The sequence below is a fragment of the Vigna umbellata genome, chromosome 2 (genome assembly GCF_029865625.1).
Source record: "Vigna umbellata cultivar VRB3 chromosome 2, Vumbellata_1.0, whole genome shotgun sequence".
NCBI lineage: Eukaryota > Viridiplantae > Streptophyta > Magnoliopsida > Fabales > Fabaceae > Vigna > Vigna umbellata.
Window position 1 is genome coordinate 52,206,861 of NC_142166.1, and position 23,547 is coordinate 52,230,407.

Genomic DNA, 23,547 nt, shown 5'->3' on the forward strand with positions numbered 1-23,547 from the left:
GTTTGTTAAAAGAAATGTAAACTGAATTAAAGGGTAATGTTGTTATATCAATCTTTTAAATTATTTTATCAGTATAAAATATTCAGCGATTATGTCTATGATTCATCCCTAACAGCAGTAGATAATATAAAACATCTCTAATGGAATTCTCTATCACAATGTCGTTGCTTCCATTCACCAAATACAGAAATTAAAATATTGTTTGAAAGGACAAAGTTCAAACCAACTTGTTGATTATTATAATAAAATGTTATATAGGGAAACCTATCTCGATTTTTTTTATCACAGATTGAAGAACTATAACGAAAAAAAGATTAAAAGTGTAGCTTGAACCACAACACTCATGTTTTTCTTAATTTCCTTTTTCATATTTTTCTTTTCCCTTCAACTATTTGAACCAACAACACTCATCAGTTTTTCTTAATTTCCATTTTTATATTTTTCTTTTCCCTTCACCTATAAATAAAAAAAATAGATATACGATTATTACTACTTCTAGGAGTCATAATAATCCCTATACCTACTCTATCTTAGTCATTTTTTACGGTGTCAATTCGATAAATTACCTCACAGCATTTATAACTTTTTACGTTTATTTTTCAAACTTGAATATTAGTTCATATATATATTGTTTCTCAATTTTAACATTTGAATAAAAGTTTTCTAAAATTAAAATAACTATCTGCATCGATATTTTAACTTTTAAGTATATTTTAACCTTTAAGCGACTGTTTTCTTTAAATTTAACCTTTTTATTAATCTTAACTATTTTATTATATATTAAATTTGTCCATTACAATGTAGAGAATAAAATACTATGTATTGCAGGCATTTGAAGTTGGAATAAAATGGTGATGAAAGAGAAGGCCACAAATTAGCAGAAACACTCAAATCAAAATCTTCAGTGAAAGTAAAACTGGATATAAAGTAATTGTCAAGCCCATAAAACAATCTATAGGAGAGGGCAATATTCTAGAAAACTAAGCAAAAAATAAAGCACAAAACATAATACTTAAGGAATATTTGAGCTGGTTGGCGCCCCAAAACCACCAGATCCACGACCAAAGCCAGGCCTTCCTCCAGATCCCTGCAATATGGCAAACCAATTGATAAGTGGAGGGGGAAAACAACCGAATGAAAAGAGACCAAAAACATTCTATATATTGTTTGCTGCCAAAAATGAAATGTCCATAGAGGATGCAAGCATGGTTATCAACATTTTAATTGTACAGCTTCAAGGACACAGCCATCACACTATTGTGCATTAATCATAAAACCTTCCGAAATGTGCATTAATCACATCACACTATTGATCACTTAATCCTCAAGCTTTCAAAACTGCAGGAAATAACTTATTTGCATTGCCTAACTGAAGAAAAGATTGCACATTTTGCATGACATAGATGGGTTCCCAACAAAGGACTTAGTTTCACATTTTCTGCGACTAAAAGGTGCGAATCATGGGAAATTATAATCAAATAGACTCAATCTATTCGAGTAAACTTATCACCAAGAGCTTGCAAGAGAAAAATAAAAAAATATAGCGAATGAATCAACCTTTCTTGAAAAAAAGTTAACTTTAACCTGCACATCAAGCACCTATTCATTTGTAAGAGCTTGAAAACAAATAGTCATAAAAGTTAAAAGTTCTATTTAGTTAAAAACTAAACAACAAACAGCAATCATGATGATGAAAACTAGGCCAAAAACAAACGGCAACCATGATGACTATGCACAACAGTAAACAACAGTAGAACTGCATTGACAATGGAATTACCCCAAAAGAGGGCCTGTAGTCAGCAGGAGCTCCTCCTTTATCTCCTCCAAAGTCTCCACCAGGTCCCCGGGGACCTCCACGATATCCGTCACGATCACCACCAAACCTCCGCTCGCCTTCAAAGCGAGGTGGACCCCTGTTCAAAGCAACACAGATCATCCACATGACATCCAACTAGTAGAAAAAGTAGTTAGTTTAGCTCAGTTGGATTGGCTTGTATTGCGTCCCTTGTATTCAGTTATGTAAGGTCATAACACTTCACTTAGTACAACACTTATCCTATAGATATATGGTTTATTGCTTTGTACTACGATATTATTCAATCAATTACAACAGTGATCTTATTGACATACCTAGGGCGATCACCGGATGGGCCACCAAAGGGTCTGCCAGGTGGCTTGGCCTGTTTCTTCAAAGTGGCAGGGACAATTTCGGAAGGAAGGTTAAGGTAAGTTCTGAGAAACTCGATGCCATCATTGGTGAGGAACCAGTAATAATGCATCCAAGCAAAGGTCTCCCTCACGTACTCGCGGGACTTGAAGCTTTGCATCAGCTTAATCACCTGCAAATTAGGCACATCAATCTCAGGGTGCTTCGCCAAATTGAAGTCCTTCTTCGCATAGCAAACTCCCTCTGCACCATAAACAATCTCAGATTACTCAACGAGTTAAAACCCTAACGAACCAAGATTATCGGGGATAAACACTGAGACACCTACCTTGGAAGAGGTATTTGCAGATCTCCTTACGGTTCTTCTCCGGAATGATCTGAACAAACAAAAACGGAAGCAAACATAAGAATCAAATTTTAACTGAGTAACGAAAAGTATTGGCCATCCAGAATTCAAGATCGTACCATGATCAGAAGGTTGAAGAGAGGCAATGGAGGCTCGGCCAACAATCCCACACAGTTATCTCTTGGTTACCTTCTTTTTTTTCGCTATAAACCCTAACTTTCCCTTTTCATATATCTTTGCACTATGGGCCTATTCATGGGCCGCTTGCACCTCCATATGTTTCTTCCTGCATTTTATATAAAAAATAAATCATTTTGTGCTTTCCTATATTATATATTTTGGGAGGCAAAAATAATGTTTGAATTGTGTAATATGTAAATAAAAAGTAACTATCTTCTAAAATATATAATCTAAGAGTTATTTTATTGTTGAATTTTTGAATTATATGGTTTATAAGTTATTTTTTACTTATAAATTATACAATTTATAATTTTTTAAGGAAAAAATCTTTTTAAAAATTCAGAATCTTGCATGCACCATCAATCAATGATGGCAGTTCTTGCAGTTTTGTCCTTTCATTCCTTGTGTTTTTGTTGGGTTTATTGAGGAGAAGGTTCACGCGGGAGACACAATACTAATGAGACATGAGCCCAACCATATAAGGGATTGATATCACTCTTTACCCAAAACCTTAAGGCAATTGGTCTTTCATCTTTGTATAGTGCTCTACTTTGTCATTTCTATCCAACGTGGGACTTTGGACTCACACTTGGATTCCCAATAATCTTCCATGGATCTTTCATCTTTATATCTTTATATAGTGCTCTACTTTGTCATTTATATCTAATGTGAGACTTTGGACTCACACTTGGATTCCCAACAGTTTTTTGCACTTTTGCTATTCGCTGACCATTGTCATCGGTTTACTGCACACCTCTGAAGATGAGTCCTATATTTCAAGAGGAGTCTCTTTGGCTATGTTGAATTGTGAGTCCAATTTGGTTTATAGACATTCTTTCTCGATGGTCTGAAGCATATGTGCATCTTGTTATAAGTTGAAGTTTCTAATTTCCTAAAGAGATCTCAGATTGAGTTTATCTATTCCAAGCTTGGTACATACAATTTGTATGCTTCAGTTTGAGGGGGAGTGTTAACATATTTACCCTATATATCATTGTTAGAGTATTTACCCTATTTATCATTGTTATGATATTTATCCAATTTATCATCATTAGATTCTGTCTAGGGTTACCCTATTTATCATCATAGTGTGTCTAGAGTTACTCTATTTATCATCATTATATTGTGTCTATAGTTACCCTATTTATCATTATTATATTGTGTCGAAAGTTACCTTATTTATCATCGTTATATTGTGTCTAGAGTTACTCTATTTATCATCATTATATTGTGTTTAAGGTTATTCTATTTATTACTTACTTTGTATCAAAATTTTCTTATATATAGAATGAGATTGGGAGGGATCTTTCAAGTCTTCGATAATTATTTTACTGTTTAAATCTCAAGTGGGATTTAGGACATATTTTGTTTTTTGACATATGTATTCATGATGGTTGCCCTTCAAACAAGCTTTTGGATTATACCACCTTGTTTGGAGATCTGTCTTATTTTGTATACCTCATATACGTTAATGAAACTTAGAATTGATTGTCCATTATTCGCATAATCTCTTACCTTTGTTGTTTTTATTAGTTGATTCATTTGTGAAAACGCTCGCTCTTAACTTAGTGTCACTTTTATTAACTTGTTGCGAAAATTATTTAATTAACATTGATCCTCGTACAATCAATTAATGTCCACCCGAACATGCAAATTGAAAAAACAAATCATCTCACATACAATTAATTAAACAAACTAAAATAGCTTATCTCACCGTTCCTTCTTTTCCTACTTAGGCTAACTTGTTGTCGTGTTCTTTCCCTTTGATTGTTACATTAGGTGTATTTTCTTAATTCTCACTATGTTTTCTCTCTCAATTCTTAGATTATATAGTTTGGGATGAAAAATAAAGTTTGAATTGTATAATATGTAAATAAAAAGTAATTATCTTCTAACATATATAATCTACAAGTTATTTTATTTTTGAATTACATTTGTCAGAATCATTAAAAACACACTCAAACCCCTCTGAACGGACGCCAGGTGTCAAGCAACGAGGATCCGAAAATCAGATAGTGGAAGGCAGGTGTCGCCAGATGAGCGGACGTTCGTTTTAAGCAAAACTGAGTTTTGGAAAGTTTACGTCACACTCTCTGCATGCATCTTCTTCTCCAAACTCTGAATTTCTCAAATTCTCCTCCTTCTCTCTAAAACTCTCCCTTCTCTCTACAAAATCTCACCCTTTCTCTTCTCCGATCTCCGTTCAGGCACCGTAGAATCACTTCCGGCGTCCAGAGCTTCAATTTGAACCAATCGGTTTCGAATTCTAAACTGGTAAGTTATTCTTGTCCTTAGACGTTCGTTATCTGGCACATGCAAACCAAGTTATGGTTGCATGCGTTCATAGTCCCTTTCTGAACCATTTTTGGTCTGTTGTTTGGCTAGTTGAAGAATTGTTGAGCGTGAGGGTAGAAGAAATTGTAGTCGAGCAAATCGTATTCTGTCTCTAGGACGTTCGTTCACGCTCAGAGGTAAGGGAAGCTTATCTAATTTAATTGTATGTTTGTTTGTACGTTCGTTGATAATGAAAGCATGTTGTTGAGTGGTTGAATGTATATAAAGTATGAATGCTGATATGCTTGTTTATATGAAATATGATTATTTACTATGATGTGGATTATATGAAGTATGAAAATTGATTATGATATGAATTTATAAAGTTATGAAACTATGTGTTAAAAAATAAGTTGAAGATAAATGAGTTCTGGATATGAAATTTCCCTATGATAGTGTACGTTCGTCATTGAACGGTCATTAACCGTTCGGTAGCTAGTAAACTTGGTTAGAATTGGATTATTTCATTTGGGAAGGATCCTAGTTGAGGACGAGCGTTTTCGTGTTGTAATACTATGCTTGAGCGTTCGGCCAAGTATAGTTGTGTCTGGGTATTCGACGATAAACTTATATATATATATATATATATATATATATATATATATATATATATATATATATATATATATATATATATGTATGTATGTATGTATGTATTTGTATATGTTAGTTATTCTTAAACACTACTCAAATAGTATCTCATTATATTTATCAAACCTGTTCTCTATAATTTAGTAGCACTTATACCAAGTGTTCGTTCTAAGCAAGTGTTTGGTCTTACATCATGCACTCGTTCTAGTTCCTCAACTTCATAATAAGAGCGTTCGTTCAAGCCCAATAGGGTCGCTCACTATAGTGTTCAGTCTTTGACTGGCATTCAAATTGTTATTGGTGGCTAAGTATATTTATTAACGTTCGGTTGCATCATGTAAATTTTATAAGTATTAATCTTTGAAGTGTCTGTATACATTGGTTTCGGCCTAGAGTTTTAGCAATTGACTCACTTTGTAAGTAACACTCGTTCTAGTAGTTCTTGTCATATATGATCTTACTTGGTTTCTTTCTCAACCCGATGGTAATCCTCTTTGATATGAATCCGTTTTGGAACTGGAGACCTCTCGGTCTCGCTCCAAGTGTTGGTCTCATTCTGAGTTCAGTGGTTGAACGTTCGGTATTTAGTACCCTTAGTGATTCTTGTACAACTGGTTAACTTGAGATGATTGATAATGAAAGATGAAGAGAATGTGATATGGATAAAATGTGTTGAGTTATGGACGAGTGTTCCGGGGAGGAACGACTCATGGTTGAAAATTGGAATTGGTAAAGTATGAATGTGGTCATGCTAAGCTGGCAGTTCATCCTGATGTTCCGTGAGTACTTGTCCTTACGTAGAGGAGGGTAGGTCATGTGTGGGAACGACAGGATGTCCTAGTCCTTAGGGTTACTTTGGACAGATAGGACTAACCTCGGGTGGCAGCTGTTGAGGGTATCCCAGTTATTACATCACCCGGGTGCACGAACGTCGTAGCTACACAAATTTCATACAGTCTGGACAGTCAGCCTAGTATTAGGCTTTGTATGAAAAGTATGATGAAATTTATCTTGTGTGTTTGATTGTGTGAAATGTATGTTTATACCTGAATAAAATTACATAAGCTTACCCTGTGTTTCCTGTCTTGTCTTGTTTTGTACGTCCGTCTTTGTCGTTGCAATGATCATCTGTGTGGATGTGAGCAGAAGGAGACGAGCTGCTGGAAGAGGGCTAGAGGAAGAAAACCTTGTTGAGGTTGAAGTGAAGACTGAACAGTAGGACGTTCGGTCAGTAGTTTAGTTTATAGTAAGGTAGTCGTTCGATCACCTTCCCTTTTGTTTAATATGATCGTTCGGTATTCTTCTTTTTAAACTGTTCGGTCAGGATTGTACTTCCGTACGACTTTATTTCCTCGTACTATTTTGTAAGACCGTTCGGCCATAACCGTACGCTCTTATTAGTGACTGGTCTGTATATTATTAAAGGTAATTATTCTATTATATAGTTTAGACTGTATTTTTGGGATGTTATAACATTGTTTAAAGTTATTTTTTACTTATAAATTATACAATTTATAAGTTTTTTAAGGAAAAAATCTTTTTTAAATTGTACATCTAAAAGTATTTTTAACCTTTAAACGTATAATTCAGAAATTACTTTTTTTTATCTGTACAACTGATGAAATTGAAGTTTTTTAATAGATGTAATTAGTAATTTACTTGATTAGTTTCATTCTGATTTTCTTATTATTTTTAGGTTCAATTTAGTTTTATAATTTTTTTAAAAAGTTTAATTTGGTATTTTTTTTATTAAGTTGATGTTAACTTTTTTATATGTTAATTTATGAAACTTTTTAATTTTTTAATTTAAAAGAAAAACATAAATTGACTTAATGATTATGTCACTTGAATGTAGCAGTCTTTTTGATGGTGATAATATAATATGACAATGTTTATACAAGATTATTATCCCATGATAATAGTTGTTTTTCATTTAGTCTCTCTATCTAACATTTTGATTCAATTTAACATGTGTCAGTATTATTGTTATATATATTAATATTGAAATAATTAAATTAAAAATTAAAAAAATGAAACTAAAACTAAAAGTAATAAAAAACAAAATAAATTAAACCATAAAATTAAAGAAATTAAATTACTATATTAATTTTTTTTTAATTTGCAAATCTACTAGTAAATGTATAAAGATGGAAAAGAGAAAGTTGCATCAACACATGGTCTTTAGCATAACTAGTTTAAAATCCATACATGAGTTTGAGATCCATGTACCGTTATATGTGATAATTGGTTAAAATAATAAATATGGGTTACATATATTATATTATTATTTTAATAATTTATTTTATACATCATTATGAATATTACTTTAATTTTATTAATAACACGTGTTAATGGATGATGTATATAGTATATGAAATATTTTAATAAAAATTAAAAATAAAATTCAATTTTCTATATTATACTTATCAAAATAATGAAAAAATGTATTTTAAATATTACTTTTAAAACACTTAAAAAGGATAATTACATTATATTTTCTTATTAGTTTTTATGTTTTTATTTTTAACAAATTATTGTTTGAATTGGGTATATATACACTATATATATATATATATGTATATATATATACATACATATATATATATATACATACATATATATATATATATATATATATATATATATATATATATATATATATATATACACTGTATTGACATGCCTATTTACCTTGTTTGTTGTACTAAGTGTTCTAACTTTTTTTAAACTCTGCGTTTTTAGAAGTAAATTAAATTATAATACATTTTTTTTATATTTGTAATCAACTTTAAATATAAAAATATAAATTGTTCCTAAATTTAAGTTTGACAAATTTATCTTTCTTTCTTCTCCTTGCTATAAACTTTAATTTCTTTTTCCATAGCTTTTTGTAATATGAGCTGATGGGTTACTTTCAGAATGTCAATTTCAACTTGAATATTTTTTCTTGACAAAATCAAGAATAACAATTTTTACTTTTAATTATAGTATTATGAAAATGGTAGTAGTAATCATGTTTTAATATTTTATATTTAGTAAATTATAATTAAAATGTATAATTAATCACACAAATCTAATAATATATTTCAATAACTTAGATCTGCTTATATTTTTATATAATAACCTGATTATATTCTTAAATCATATAAAAGTGATTATATTAAGTATTATTATTATATTTCCTAAATTATATATATATATATATATATATATATATATATATAATATGTACTCTGCCAATAAAATCATTTTATAATATTCTACTATAATATTTTAGAAAATAAAAAAACAATTACATTTATTTATTTCAATCTCAAAATTACAAAAATATATTAATATAAATATCACTACAAAAGACCAAGTGAAATTTATAAATATATTACTGTATTCAAATCAAAACACATTTATATTAAAAAAATTTAAAATAATCACATTTCAAAAAAGTGCAAAAATCTCTAACCATATGGATGATGATTACTATAGAAAGATAATTACTATAAATATACTATATCGGTCATGTTCATATAAATACACCAATAAACTGTATTACTAAAATGTTAGGGCATTAGCCATCTGATTAACATAACATCAAACAGATCTCAATGAAACAAATTAGACTTATGTTAAAAGACTCAAAATCATTCAAATAATGAACAATGTAAAAACCACAAATTTCATTTAATCACAATTTACCCGCAAATAGTTGAGTATTACATGCACACGTTTCATAATTTTAGTGATCATGCTCATTACTTTCTTATTTCTTAACAGTAGTCCATATGTTACCAATTTAGTATAACTTTTGTTTTATTTATTGTCTCATTCATTTTACTTCGCTTTTATTTGTATTAGATATAAATTTAAATACCAATGAAAAATATCTCACTTTCTCTTCTATATTTTATATCTCAATTCCAATTATTATCATAAAATATATTTATTATTACCAGTAGTAATTTACAACAACAAAATTATATTATCAATGCCATGTTAGCAAAACATTTATATAAGAATAAATCAAATTTTAATATTATGAATGAAAATTTAATATTATTTATTTTTCAAATATTTGTCGTATACTAACTTTATAGACAAATAATTAATAATAACAATAAATTTTTAAAATTATTATTAATTTATATTAAATTTTAAACTTTAATAATGATTATAAATACTATTTTAATTGATTATATCAATAGTGGTTAACTTTTTTAAAAAATATTGAAAAATAAGTTATTTTCCTTTTTTCAAAATCAAGTTATCACATAGCTTCTGAGCTAAGATTTCTACATTAATCATACAAATTTGGTAGACAAAATTTAATAAATAATTGACCATGTTACATCTTAAAGGGACTCCTTAGCCATTGTCCTCGCCCTTATCCTGTTTTCTTGTGTGCACACTGTTCAGCTTCTTAATTTCAAGCATATAATTTACATTGCATTTTTCTTTATTTTAATTAAAAGTGGACATGCATTTAATTATTATTAAATTAAAATATATAATTTTAAATAATTAATATAAAATAATACATTTTAAAATATATAGTTTTATAAAATAGTATTAAAAATTTATGTGGCAAATTTTTAATGATTTTAAAATAATAAACTATTTAATTATCTAATTTCTTAAGTAAAAAAACAATTATTTTATTATTAATGAATAAAAGTATGTAATTAAAAATAATATCAAACGATTTAAAATTATTATTATAAAATAATTATTAAAATAAAATAAATTTATATTAAAATTATAATATACATAAAATTATTATACTTTATTAATTTTCGTAACATTTACAATTCTTTGTAATTTGTTTATTATTATAGTTCATGGAATTAATAATATATACCAGGATAAAAATAATAAAAGAAACAGTATATAAAAAGTCAATTAAAAACCACATTCTTATTAATTATCTGTACCATTACATTAATAGAAAACATAATTATAGTAATTAAGTATTTAAGGAGGATGAATTTTTATTAAGTATAATATATTTTATTACGTTATAATTTATAATTTTATCATCAGTGAATCAGATTTCAACTTTATCAAGTTACATTATTATTTTTCCTTATATATTTAATACAAATGACTCAAATTCAAAAAAATATATTAAAATACTATTTTATCTCAGCATCCTAAGATATCTCTAATTATAATAATATTATTATTACTGTTTTAATTATTATCATTATTATTAGTATTAATATTACATGTGCAGTACCATAACTGACTACCACCTGGAATTATTAGCAAAGTTTGATATTTTTTTTTATTTTAAAAGTTAAAAATACAAAAGTTTCTGGTCCATATCTGTGTACGTGTACTCGCATTTCAATGAACGCTGAGATAAAAGTCGCCCCACCATTACCCATGGTTCAGCGCAGCACTGAAACAAAAAATTAATAAACCCTTACATGTAAAAAAACATAATATTTTTCTGTATTTTATTCATCCTCAATCTTCTACATCCTGTGCTTCCATTCCATCTCATGGCTAAGCCGAAGGCTCCAAGACGAACCCTAGAGTCATACTCAGTCAAACACATAAGCAAAACCATTAGAGGTAAACTCACTTTCTATTTCTCACAAAACAATTTTGACAAATTTATTGGATTAAATCAGACTAATTTTGTTTTGTGCTAGCTCAATTTGCTTTCCTCAATCCAAAGGCTCTTTTTGTTGTTGTCTTTCAGCTGCTGATTGCGTGCTCATGCGACCGTCGGATCCGGCTAAACCCTCATATGTGGCCAGGATCGAAAGGATCGAGGCGGATGCGCGTGGCGCAAATGTGAAAATTCATGTTCGCTGGTACTACAGGCCAGAGGAGTCAATTGGGGGTCGCCGCCAGTTTCATGGCTCAAAGGAGGTTTTTCTCTCTGATCACTTTGATGTTCAGAGCACCGACACAATCGAAGGCAAGTGTACCGTCCACAGCTTCAAGAGCTACACAAAACTGGATGCGGTTGGTAACGATGATTTCTTCTGTCGGTTTGAGTACAATTCCTCCACAGGTGCCTTCAATCCTGATAGAGTTGCAGTGTGAGTCCACCACTTTTATTTTAGATGCTCAGATATATTTTCTATTGTAGTCTCTGCTGCCCTAGTTTCAAAATTTGTTTGATTTTTGGTAAAATTTCTTGTTGGAATGAATGGACTTTCTCTCTTTATTTTACTTAGCTGCCATCAATTTCGAAACTTAACTTAATGGCAAATTCTAAGTTTCTGTTGGTTAGTCTGGTAATGGCTCAGATTACGGGATTATTCTATAATATATTTACTCGGTTTATGTTATTAGGATTTTATATGTTGAGTTGGAAATGGTAAACATCGACTTTTGTTAGATTCGAGAAGCTGTGAGATCTTTCTTGAATTCTGCTGACTCTGCCTGATAGAAGTTGTTTAAAATTTCATTGCAGGTATTGTAAATGTGAGATGCCTTACAATCCTGATGACCTAATGGTCCAATGTGAGGGCTGCAGTGACTGGTAAGTAAAATATTTAAAGTGATTTATCATTAAATTATCGGCCTTCCCTCTTATCCTGATCTATGTAAGATGTCTGTTTGATTTTGTGAAGACTGGAATGTTCAGTTCTTTGAATATCTTGCATTCCTCTGATGGAACTTTCAGTTCTATTTGTCCTTTGTCCTTTTTTTTTCCTTTGCTGTATCATTTGAAAAGAGTATTTTAAATCAGCAGTAACTATGCAGTTTTTTTCAACCTGTTTTTTTTTTTGCTGTTGACTAGGCTGTGGGTAATTTCTACCCTACCCTTCTCATTTCTCTTTTAATGGTTACTTATTTATGCATATATTTATATTCAAAGTTATCAAACTTGCAATTTAACTGGTAAAATTGCTCGAGTTTATTCTCAAATGCATAATCGGTTTCACGGAACTCAGCAGGATTGGGGTAGATCGTGTATTCTTTTTCCTGATTGATGTCTTCGTCCACAATGCCAGTTAAAATTTATACAATCAAGGTCATTCTTGATTAATTTCTCCTTTATAGTTAGTTTACTAAAACTAACTAAGAATTAACCTTTATACACTAAAGAAATGATAAGACCTCCAACTATGTTAAACTTCTGCATAAAATATGTTTATCACATACTCAAATGAATTCTGCCAAACTCACGAGTTCAACCCCAAGTTGGGTGAAATCATGTGAGCTTAAATATTAAATGAATCACCAGTATTCAATTGTAAGTTGGTGAAACAGAGTGGTCCTTTGGCGCTGGTAAAGCACCAGTGACCGAGCACATGGATGTAAAGGTGCCATTTCCATGATTTGCAGGCTTCTGTATGTGCTTTTAACAGACAAGGCTCTGCGACCTTTGCCATTGCAGAGCATGGCATTGCATGTTCACTATCACTATCACCGACTGCCACCGTGACCTCACACTCCTCTGCATTCTCTTGAATGTTTGGGGCGGCTCTAGTTAATGGGCAGCTGATGAGCCAGGTCATACTTAGGGTTTCAGTGTTTTAGTTTGAATCCAACAACTTTTTCGTTGTTTTTATGAAAACGTAACAAAATATAATAAACTAAATAATACTAATAATTCCAAAATAAAGTGTAATAAATATATAGTAATATAATAAAAGTATAGAATATAATAAAAAATATGATATTATTGCAAAGTATGAACAAATATTTAAAGCATAATGTTGTATGCACTTATGCCACATTTTTTAGTTGGTATTGATTGAACTTGCTTACCAGTAATGCAATACTAGATTTAGCTACTTCGTTGCCGGATTCAAACATCCAATTATTACGTTATTTATAGACATATATGAAGTAAATTCTTATGGAATTTATGGAGCTGCCCACACATTGCGTATATTCATGGATTGTTGCATGCATTTAAGTGTTATGCAACCGTTTTGTGTGTTGGTTATTGACATCTGGGTCGTAGCTTAAGAGAACTAAGTTTCTTTTAATTATAACTATTTGTACTTGTTCTTGGCCATATAAGTAAGATCGAGATGGAACCAAAAGCAAACAATACTTTAGTTGGCCATGTTATTCGTCTTTCTTAATTTGGCAAACCATGTCATCAGCCACTGATAAGGTGTTTCATTAATTTCTTATTTCTTTCCTTATTGTGGTTATCTACTATAGTATAGACAATTATCAAAGCTACCTTGTTTCAGGAATTTCATATCTTGTCTAAAATATGGTAACAAATTCATCAAAAAAGATCATGCACTTGAATTCATTATTGTACTTTAGTGCTTCCACTCTTCATGTATGCATGCAGTGACACTCAAGTTAACGTGCCAAATTCATAGCATAAATCTGATGTTCCCTATAAATATTTGTCTGAGTTGATAAAACATGGTTAAACCATTGTAGTCAATAGCATACTATAGCACAGTGGGGGAGCGGCCCTAATGGGATTCAAATAGACGCAAAACCTGTGGTTATTGATGACCAAGATTTTCAAACTCGTGGGACTTTCATATACTTACTCTTCGATTCAACTTATAAACTCATAAGAATTTACCTAAAATAAATCTGTTAATGACATATATGCATAAAAGAATACTCTTAATACAACAATAATAAAGTATGATATATAGTACATTCATTAGTACCCAATAAACTTGATGACTAAACCAAAACTCATAAAAACATAAGTTGTGGGTGTAATGATTCATTCAAAACCTACATTTAGTACCACACTCGTTCCTCATTTCTTGATTGGAGATTTATGTGAGTTTGCACCAGTTTTAAGAATTTACCGAGGTTAATCAGAAAAGAGTTCAATAGCGAGTTAACTTATTTTTTTCTATTTAGGATCGTACACTCAAGAGTTTGATAACCTTGTTCATGGGAAGCAACACTGTTCAGGTTTTTTAAGTGTAAAATTGCAATTTCTCCCCCATTTTCTAATGTGTTTTTTGCTTTTAAAAAGTAGGATTTGAACTCTTCTTCCTTGCCCATTGCTGCATTGCATAAGAAAGTTACCTTTGTATTGACATTTTTTCCTTCATATTTTATACGACTTTTTTTTCCCAGTGTTTCTTTCATGTTTTTGCTTTAAGCTTCATTCTGCTAATTTTAATCTAATATGTTATGTTCTTTTTATACGGATAGTGAATGTACGATAAAATCCATGTGCATAATTATTCCACTGGCAATTCAAACAGTAGCACGTCCACAAACTAGCTAAGCAATAGCCTTTAGATTGGACGTGATGATCAACTAATTAGTTCATGCAACGACTGAATTAAATTCCTGGAACCTTAGTCTTAAAGGAAGAGAACATAACTTTTTTTCATAGCAAATTTGTTATCCTCGTCAGTCTTACTATGGAACTGACTAAAGAGCTGCTTTGAATGTTGAGATGTTTTCCATATTGTTATTGGAGGCGCAATAAATATGTAAGGTTTACTAGTAAGCCATTTTTAAGAATGCGCTTTTGAGATCTAGGGCCATTTAGTTTGTTTTATAAACCATGATGAATAGAAGATTTTTGACTTCGATACCTCTAAAATTAACATATTTGTGCATTGAAAATAACTTGTTTTGCAACACGTGCCATTATTTTGTGGATATCGGGCTGCGTGAATATAGTCTTCAGCACGATAATTTATTTTTCAGGTTCCATCCTGCTTGCATAGACATGACTGTTGAAGAAGCCAAAAGACTTGACCACTTCTTTTGTGAAAGCTGCTCTGCCGAAGGTCAAAAAAAGTTGCAGAACTCTCATTCCGCTTCTAGACTCTCGGATACAAAGGTATTTCAAATAATTGTTGTTTGATAACGTGAGTTGTTTTTACTTTTCATAACTTTATACCATTGAATCGACTCACCGAGGCTTTGGAGAGGTTTATACTTCATCTATCATCTATTGGTTTGCTAAATTCTATTCTATTGTCAAATGATTATATCCTCAATATCCTGTGATTCATGGTCACATGGGCATCAGTTGGTTCATTTGTATGTAGGAAGTCACCAATTGAGTAAGAGAATGAGTGCCATTGCAAATTAATATTTCTTTTGTTAAATAACAAAAAGTTTTTGTGACTGACATGCATTCGGTATTTCGTATCTTTTTCCAATCCTTTTTTGCTTAAATTAACGTTTCTTTCTGGTTAATGTGATTTTTAGGACTTCCTTTAGTATGGCTTTAATGCCTAAGGACAGTGCCACCATTTTATTTGTACTAAACATTTATACCTGCCATGATATTTCACATAAAAATTATCAGTTTTGACCACCCAAATAGTGTAGATATCTGGATTCTTCTTCTTAGGCACTGCCATGGAATAACATTAATCTGTTATTGTTGAAGTTGAATGGTATTGGTCTGAAAAAAGGAAGGATTGATGTATTAATATGTGTGTGTTGCTTGGTATTGTGCAGGTGGACACTAAACGCCGTCGTAGGCAATAGTGTGATAGTATATAAAGCATGATAAAATGAGTTAGATATGTAATGAATGTACTGGAGAACTTGCATTCCTAATCCTGGGTAGGGGCCGGACAAAGACGGAGACAAAGTTATGTTGTTCTATGTTGTAGTCGTTCACTTTCACATGGAAAGAGACTAGTTTGGAAACTTGTCATGTGTATTTGGTTGAAGGACAAATGCAGTTTCCTTTGAAGTGGAGGACGTGTTTATGTAATTATATAGTGTAGATTCTGTCTCTTCTTTTCTGGTCCTTGTTCTGAGTCGGATGAACTTTTGTAAAGTATTTTACTTATTTATGAGAGCAGTGTAGACACTCAATTCTTTCTTTGTACTCATAAACATAGGCAGAGATCTAGATTTTCAATCCACTGCTGAATTGCATGCCAATAGTGTCACGTATCATTTTTCTACGTAGTGTCCTGCGAAATTGGAAAATACTCTTCTTTTTTTTCCATCAAAAGGATTCAGAATAATTTAAAAGTTAAAATTAGTTGATGTATGTAAAATTTGTTTAATCGTAGTTGCTTAATTTTGTTTTATAATTTTATGTCAATTAGTTTTAGTCTATGGATATTTTAATTAAAATTTTATTAAATACTTAAAATAATTTTTTATTTTATAAATACATGTTATCTAACTTTCCTGTCAACAAGGTAACATGTTATTTTTTTCATTTTTAATCTGTCGATTACTTAAAATTTAAATTACTTATTTCTGATTTTTCTTTTTTAAAATTACTCCTGCAAAACTTTATTCCAACATCTTCGAACAAGTTACGGATTGAATTTATATTTGTACAGGTGTCCTTTCAAATTTCAAAATTGAACTGAAACTTCGTCTCCGTTCTAGGGCATTCTATTTGGGGCAATAATATAAGCAGTGGCATACCCCACTTCAAAGAGACAAAGACCTCTGAAATTATGAATGAATCTTGACCATTTGTTGTTGTCAGTAGGCTACACAGTATTTATTAAATTTTCCGTTAGGATTCTTTAATATTTAAATTTGTTTTATAAATTATACAATCTAAAATATAAATTTGTATTATAAATCGTATAATCTAGAATGCAAAATTATATTTCCTACAATTCAAAACACAAATTTATATCATGAATTTTATAATCTATAACATGTAAAAATAATTTTTTAAATTTTAGATCATGTAATAAAAAGTATCTACGTATTACACAACCTAAAACAACAACAAAAATTTACATTATTCTTTTCTATCAATTTCAGTTGGAGAATAATTAGAATTTTTAAAAATATGGGAATTTAGGAAGAAAACCCCAATTTTCTTCTTTAAACACGAAACCTTTTCAAGTCGTTCATGAACTTATGTTACAACTTCAATCATGGCCCATTTAAACATAAAACTACTGAAGCTCAACCTTTACACTCTAAATTAAAGCATTAATTGTAATTAACTTAAAAAAAAAACACATACATACACAACAAAACTCAACATATATTTGTTGCATTTTAAAATTCAAACGTTTAAGTTTGAATTGATTTCTTTTTAAATAGTTAAATTTAATTGACGGGACAATTTAATTGTAATTATGTGCACATTTTCTTTTTCAAATTTAAAACGTTGACATTAAAATTAAAATAGTACTAGTCAATCCTTAGATATATTTACAATTTAGAAATAAGTATATTGATAAAGAGAAGAAAGATATAGGCAAGATAAAGAAAAAGACAGAAGGATGATGAAGAGTTTAACATATTTTAAAATCTTAAAATTCACATCCATAAGCCCACCGTAATTATACCATTTATTCTTAAATACAGGAAAACCATTGTCACTTTTTGTTTGTATTTTTTTTTACATTTTAAATAGAAATATGAATCACTGTTAAATATTGCAATGGAAAATTTTTAAAATATTTGTTAAGAAACATTATAAAAATATTTTAATTTTTATTAACTACCATAATTATACAGTAACAACAACAACAAAAATTCAGTACAACCATTTATAACTTTAGTTTCTTGTAGATAGTAGCAACTCAAAAAATAATTAAAAAAAATAAAAGTATAAAAGATTCAAAAGAACAAAAAATGTTATTGCACGATAGAAGTAAATGACTGGATTACTCAATTCAAAGAAGATATCATCCTCATATCTATTCCTATTTAATCAACATTATCTCGATCACATGACAATGTATCTTCATACCTTGTTAATCATAACGTATCCCATTAAAACAACTAACAAACACCATTCTTTACCATTAATTTCACCTAATCTTTTTGATCTTCATAAGGATCATAATTGCGGGGAAGAGTTATAAATTCTAAATTTAAAAGGTATGAAAAAAAAAACGATGATGAATTCTAAAACAAGAAATTGGCTTATAAAGATTGTGTTATGTTTTAATTAGTTTAAGTTAATTATAATTAATAAAAGTTTTTTTTTTCAAAATTAAGATCTAATTGATAAGTTTATCCAAATTCTACACAAAAACAACCCGTGAAAACTCTAGTTACAAAGAATCCAAGAATGTCATGCCCTATTTTCAAAAGTGAGGAACAAGAAACCAACAAAAAAAAATTGATAATATTCTTAATATTGTTAAATTTCAAATAAATTTTTATGCCGTGATTGTGTAATTCTGAATCTTATATAATTTTAATTACATATTTAATCTTTCACTTTCTAAAAGTTAATCAATTTTAGTTAATTGGTTATGTATCATCTTGTCATTAACAGCAAACATTAACTTATTTGTTCACATGATGCATTTCAAAGCTTATTGTAAGATCTTAGCTCAAATATCTTAGATGAATAAGCCTTTAATATTACTGAGAAAACATGCAACACTTGTTGATTTCAATACGATGACATAGTAACGACGTAATGTGTATATTAAAAAAATAATTTTAATTAATATAAGTTTAAATAATTGTAATTGATAGTAATAAAAATATTTTTCTAATTTATTTCAATTAAATTTTTTTCACAAATTATATCTAAAACATAAATAAAAAAGTCATTAGTTTTGATACTATATTTATATTTTTTTCTATATTCAATGATAGTTGAAGTAATGTTTCCTGTATTCAGGTCCACTTTCTCACTTTTAACAGTGTAACTCTCACAATTATAATAAACCCAAATTTAAATACATTAATATTATAGTTTATCTTAAATTATATTTTTTAAAATTTCTTCTAAAACATGAATTATATTCCTTTTAAAATTCGAATTATAGAATTAAGAAATATCGTGCAGCTAGAACACACCTCACGTACTTTCTAGTTGTATTTATTATAGTAAGAGTAACACTGAGATATAGGGGATTAAAACGACGTCGCCGTCGAGCGTCTAGCTAGTGTCGTACAGAATTATGATTCCCACGCAAACCCACCGACTTATACATATTTATCCATCGAGGTCGGCATTTTCTGTCAATGGAACGCCTCCCCACGTTCTTTCGCCACGTGTCTCTCCTCCATTCGTCGTATCACAGATCACTCTCTCTCTTTTTCCTCCCACCCTCGCACACCCTTACACCATCTTCACTCGCTCTATTATTCAAATCATGAATAAAAGTTAACAAACTCATTTATTCAATTATTTCTTTAGTAAAGATTGAAAAAAATTATCAAATCAATTAATTAAATTAAAAATAATAGTCATTTGTTATTTAATTTTGATCCGGATTAATTGTTTCTATATAAACATTTTAAAAAACAAACAATAATAGATGTCATATCTGTATTCTCTATTTATAATAAAAGTAAAAACATGAAATCAGCATTTCAGTAATTTTAAAATATGGCATGCATTACTGTAAAACAGAAATATAACGTGCACGATGAATAAATTTAATATCATTAATTAATTCAGTCACCCTTTGTAATTTTATATAAATTAATTAAGAAGAGTTTGTTTATTACAGATGCAGGAAGTTGGGTTTGGAGCCAAATTCATAGGCGTGAATATAGAGATGCAAATAAAGGCGCGTGAATGGATCTCTTAACTTAATCCACACGTCGGTTAGCACCTTTTGATTTTCTTAATCGCGGATAGTGCGCGTGATGGCAAGTATAAATGGTGTCCCACTCTTGCAGCTTAAAATCATCCAACTCAATTCATTTCTCTTCTCAGAAACTCATCACTTTGCTTTTGCAGTGCCAGCTAAGTCTCTTTTGTTGAGTTTGTTATTGAGTTTGTTATTGTTGTAAAATCAGTTACCGATCCGATCATGGCAGAGGAAAGCCAGAACAAGTACGAGACCCCTCAGAGCAGTGAGGTGGAGGTCCAGGATCGTGGAGTTTTTGACTTTCTCGGTAAGAAAAAGGAAGAAGAGAAGCATCAGGAAGAGGTGATCGTCACCGAGTTTGAAAAGGTCACAGTGTCAGAGGAGAAGAAGGAAGAAGAAGAAGGAGAGAAGAAGCACAGCCTCTTAGAAAAGCTTCACCGATCTGACAGCAGCTCCAGCTCTGTAAATCTTTCTTTTCATTTCCATGCAAATATCTATATATAAATTTGTGTGTATAAGTTTGTCAACCTTTTCATGCAGTAGTTATTGATCATATCATATCCTTTAATCAGTGTTGAAATGTTTTTTTTTTATATGAAAATTTATGTTAATGAATTAAAAAATACGGATGAATATGCGTTTTATTAAACTATTAATTAATGTGTGTGCAGTCAAGTGAGGAGGAAGGAGAAGATGGAGAGAAAAAGAAGAAGAAGAAGAAGGAAAAGAAGAAAATCGAGGAGGACACAAGTGTTCCAGTTGAGAAAGTCGAGGTTGTTGAAACTGAGGAAAAGAAGGGATTCCTGGACAAGATTAAGGAGAAGCTACCAGGGCACAAGAAGACCGAGGAGGTTGCTTCTCCTCCACCACCACCACCACCTGCGGCGACCTCATCGGAACACGGTGAGGGTGGTCATCATGAAGGAGAAGGAAAGGAGAAGAAAGGTATATTGGAGAAGATAAAGGAGAAGCTTCCTGGTTACCACTCGAAGACAGAGGAGGAGAAAGAAAAGGAGAGTGGTGGTCACTGAGATTGAGACAAAGGCTTCTTTGTTGTTGGGTTTGTTGGAGATGATTGTGGTGTGCTTTGTTTTCCTTTCATCATATCAAAGCCTTGTGGGGTTTCTTATCTTTCGTGTTTCTTCATGCATACTTTACTTTTTATTATTGTGTATGTATCTATCTATCTTGCATATACAAAAAGCTCGTTTAGGTTTCCCTTTTTTTTTTCTTTCTTTTTCATAACTTGGTTTGTTTGAAGTAAAAGGAAAAAAAAAATGTATTGAAACAAATTTAGTTCAATAATGTATTAATTATTTGTGTTTTAGGATTTCTTTTTTAGATAATAGTCGCTTTAATGCGTTCTAATAATTATTGTTGATTTCGTGCCTCCTCACCACGGTCCATTCATAACTGAATTCAACGAGTTTACGTCCCAATCCAATTAATTGAGATTTTACATTATTTGAAAATAGTTTAATTTATTTGGCATAAACATTTTATTATCTTACTAAATTTAAGCTTAGTTTTGATTTATCATGTGTTCACGTTCTTAAATTCAGAAAGTGAAGCATAAGATAATCAATTTGAAATACATTTCAAGTAGTGAATGAAAAATTAAATTGTTAATTTTGAGCATTTCTAGTGAAGGCTTTAATTATGCCACGGATTTTATAAATTACTCACTAAGTTTAATTTAATTTAAAGTTTTATTTTTAATACAAACGTTACCGACACATCTTTATGATTCAAATTTATGTGAATGCAAACTTAAATACGTAATTGTCTTTCTTATTTTGCAAGAATCATATAAGTCTACTTGAATTACTTATTCAAAGTGTTATACACATTCTTTTTAAATTTACACAAGTCCACACACATCCCCGTATCTATCAAATCTATACACAATATTTGTCATTTTTAAATAATTAAAACAGTTTCATAATTTAATAAAATTTATATAAAAAATAACATATATGCCTAAAATTTAATTTAAAATATAAAAATAATACATTTATATCAGTGAGGTGTCCTTTGAAGTTTCAAAATTCAAAATTGAACTCACTTAAACTTTTGAATTGAGGGAAATGTTGTTCTAGGGCTTTCTATTTGGGCCAATAATGGAAACAATGGCATACCCCACTTCAAAGAGACAAAGACCTCTGAAATTATGAATGTTGACCATTTGTAGACTATATACTACTCATATTAAATTTCCTTTAATGTTAAATTATTTGTTGGCCCTCTTGTAGGGTATACAACATTTTCTTCTTTTATGCATGGACCAACTTCATTCATGGCCCATTTAACCATGAAACTACTGAATTAAAGCTTTAATTCTTATTAACTTTTATAAAATAAAAAACACATACATTCACAAAAATCTTATATAAATACACATAAAATCTCAACATATATTTCTCGCTATAATGTGAAATTTATTAAGATTGGAACATTTAAGTTTGAAATGACTTTTTTTAAAATAGATTTTAATTTTTTAATTGGAAATTATACAAATTAATTGTAACTATGTGCACAATTTTTTTTTTAAATTTAAAATTTTGACATCAAACTTAAAAAAGTACTAGTCAATCCTTATATATATTTACAATTCATAAATAAGTATATATTGATAAAGAGAATATATATACAGGAAAAATAAAGAAAAAGACAGAAGATGATGAAGGAGAGCAGAAAAAAAAAATTCGTAACATATTTTAAAATCTTAAAGTTCACATCCATAGCCCCACAGCAAATATACCATTATTCTTAAATACAGGAAAACTATTGTCGTTATGCGTGTTGTATTTTTGTAAATTAAATAAAAAATATGAATCATTATTAAATATTGTAATGAAAAAGTTTGTAATCTTTTTTTCAAATAATATTATAAAAATATTTTAATATTTATTAATTGTCATAATTATTCAACAAAAACAAAAAGTAATTTTTTCATTACAACAGTTTATATCTTTAGTTTATTGTAGATAGTAGAAACTAAAAAATTAGTTAAGAAAAATAAAAGTATAAAGGATTCAAAAGAATAAAAAATGTTATTGTATGGTAGAAGTAGATAATATCGTCGTACCTGTTCCTATTAATCAACATTATCTCTATCACACGTCTTGATTTATTGTTAAAAATAACGTACCCGATTAAAACAACTAACAAACATCTAATTATGCAAAATCATTTTGTTAATTAAAATTATGACACTAACAAAATTACTTAAGAACTGGACCAATAACAATATGAACCCATAATAGGCCCACCACTGAAAAGCCCATTATAGAGTAATAATATAAATAAAGCAAAACTCACATCTGGCAATGTTGTGGGACCAGACGGTGAAACACCATTATTTACCATTTGATCCTTGAAAATTCTCAATTTACGAGCCATTTCACCACATCTTTTGATCTTTAAAGTTGCATGCAAAATGGTGCCATAGCACTTTGATGGTTAAATTAAATCATGAAATTTTAAAATATGTAAATGGATTAGCA

The 23,547-nt window shown here is 29.9% G+C and overlaps 3 protein-coding genes across 3 annotated transcripts; 2 read left to right on the forward strand and 1 right to left on the reverse strand.

Annotated features, from left to right (window-relative positions):
• Positions 1–874: 874 nt before the first annotated feature.
• On the reverse strand, positions 875–2,774 carry LOC124824585 (small ribosomal subunit protein eS10z-like). Its single transcript, XM_047297031.2, has 5 exons — positions 2,633–2,774; positions 2,496–2,544; positions 2,131–2,410; positions 1,778–1,913; positions 875–1,087 (listed from the first exon to the last, which is right to left on the reverse strand). The coding sequence occupies exons 1-5, from the start codon at positions 2,633–2,635 to the stop codon at positions 1,013–1,015; spliced, it is 543 nt and encodes a 180-aa protein (XP_047152987.1). The 5' UTR covers positions 2,636–2,774; the 3' UTR covers positions 875–1,012.
• Positions 2,775–11,029: 8,255 nt separating this feature from the next.
• SHL1 (PHD finger family protein / bromo-adjacent homology (BAH) domain-containing protein) lies at positions 11,030–16,380 on the forward strand. The gene is made up of 5 exons (XM_047297029.2): positions 11,030–11,189; positions 11,320–11,665; positions 12,043–12,111; positions 15,237–15,372; positions 16,002–16,380. The coding sequence occupies exons 1-5, from the start codon at positions 11,117–11,119 to the stop codon at positions 16,029–16,031; spliced, it is 654 nt and encodes a 217-aa protein (XP_047152985.1). The 5' UTR covers positions 11,030–11,116; the 3' UTR covers positions 16,032–16,380.
• Positions 16,381–20,137: 3,757 nt separating this feature from the next.
• On the forward strand, positions 20,138–21,368 carry ERD14 (Dehydrin family protein). Its single transcript, XM_047297030.2, has 2 exons — positions 20,138–20,503; positions 20,713–21,368. Exons 1-2 carry the CDS (start codon positions 20,264–20,266, stop codon positions 21,070–21,072), a joined length of 600 nt encoding a protein of 199 aa, XP_047152986.1. The 5' UTR covers positions 20,138–20,263; the 3' UTR covers positions 21,073–21,368.
• Positions 21,369–23,547: the final 2,179 nt, after the last annotated feature.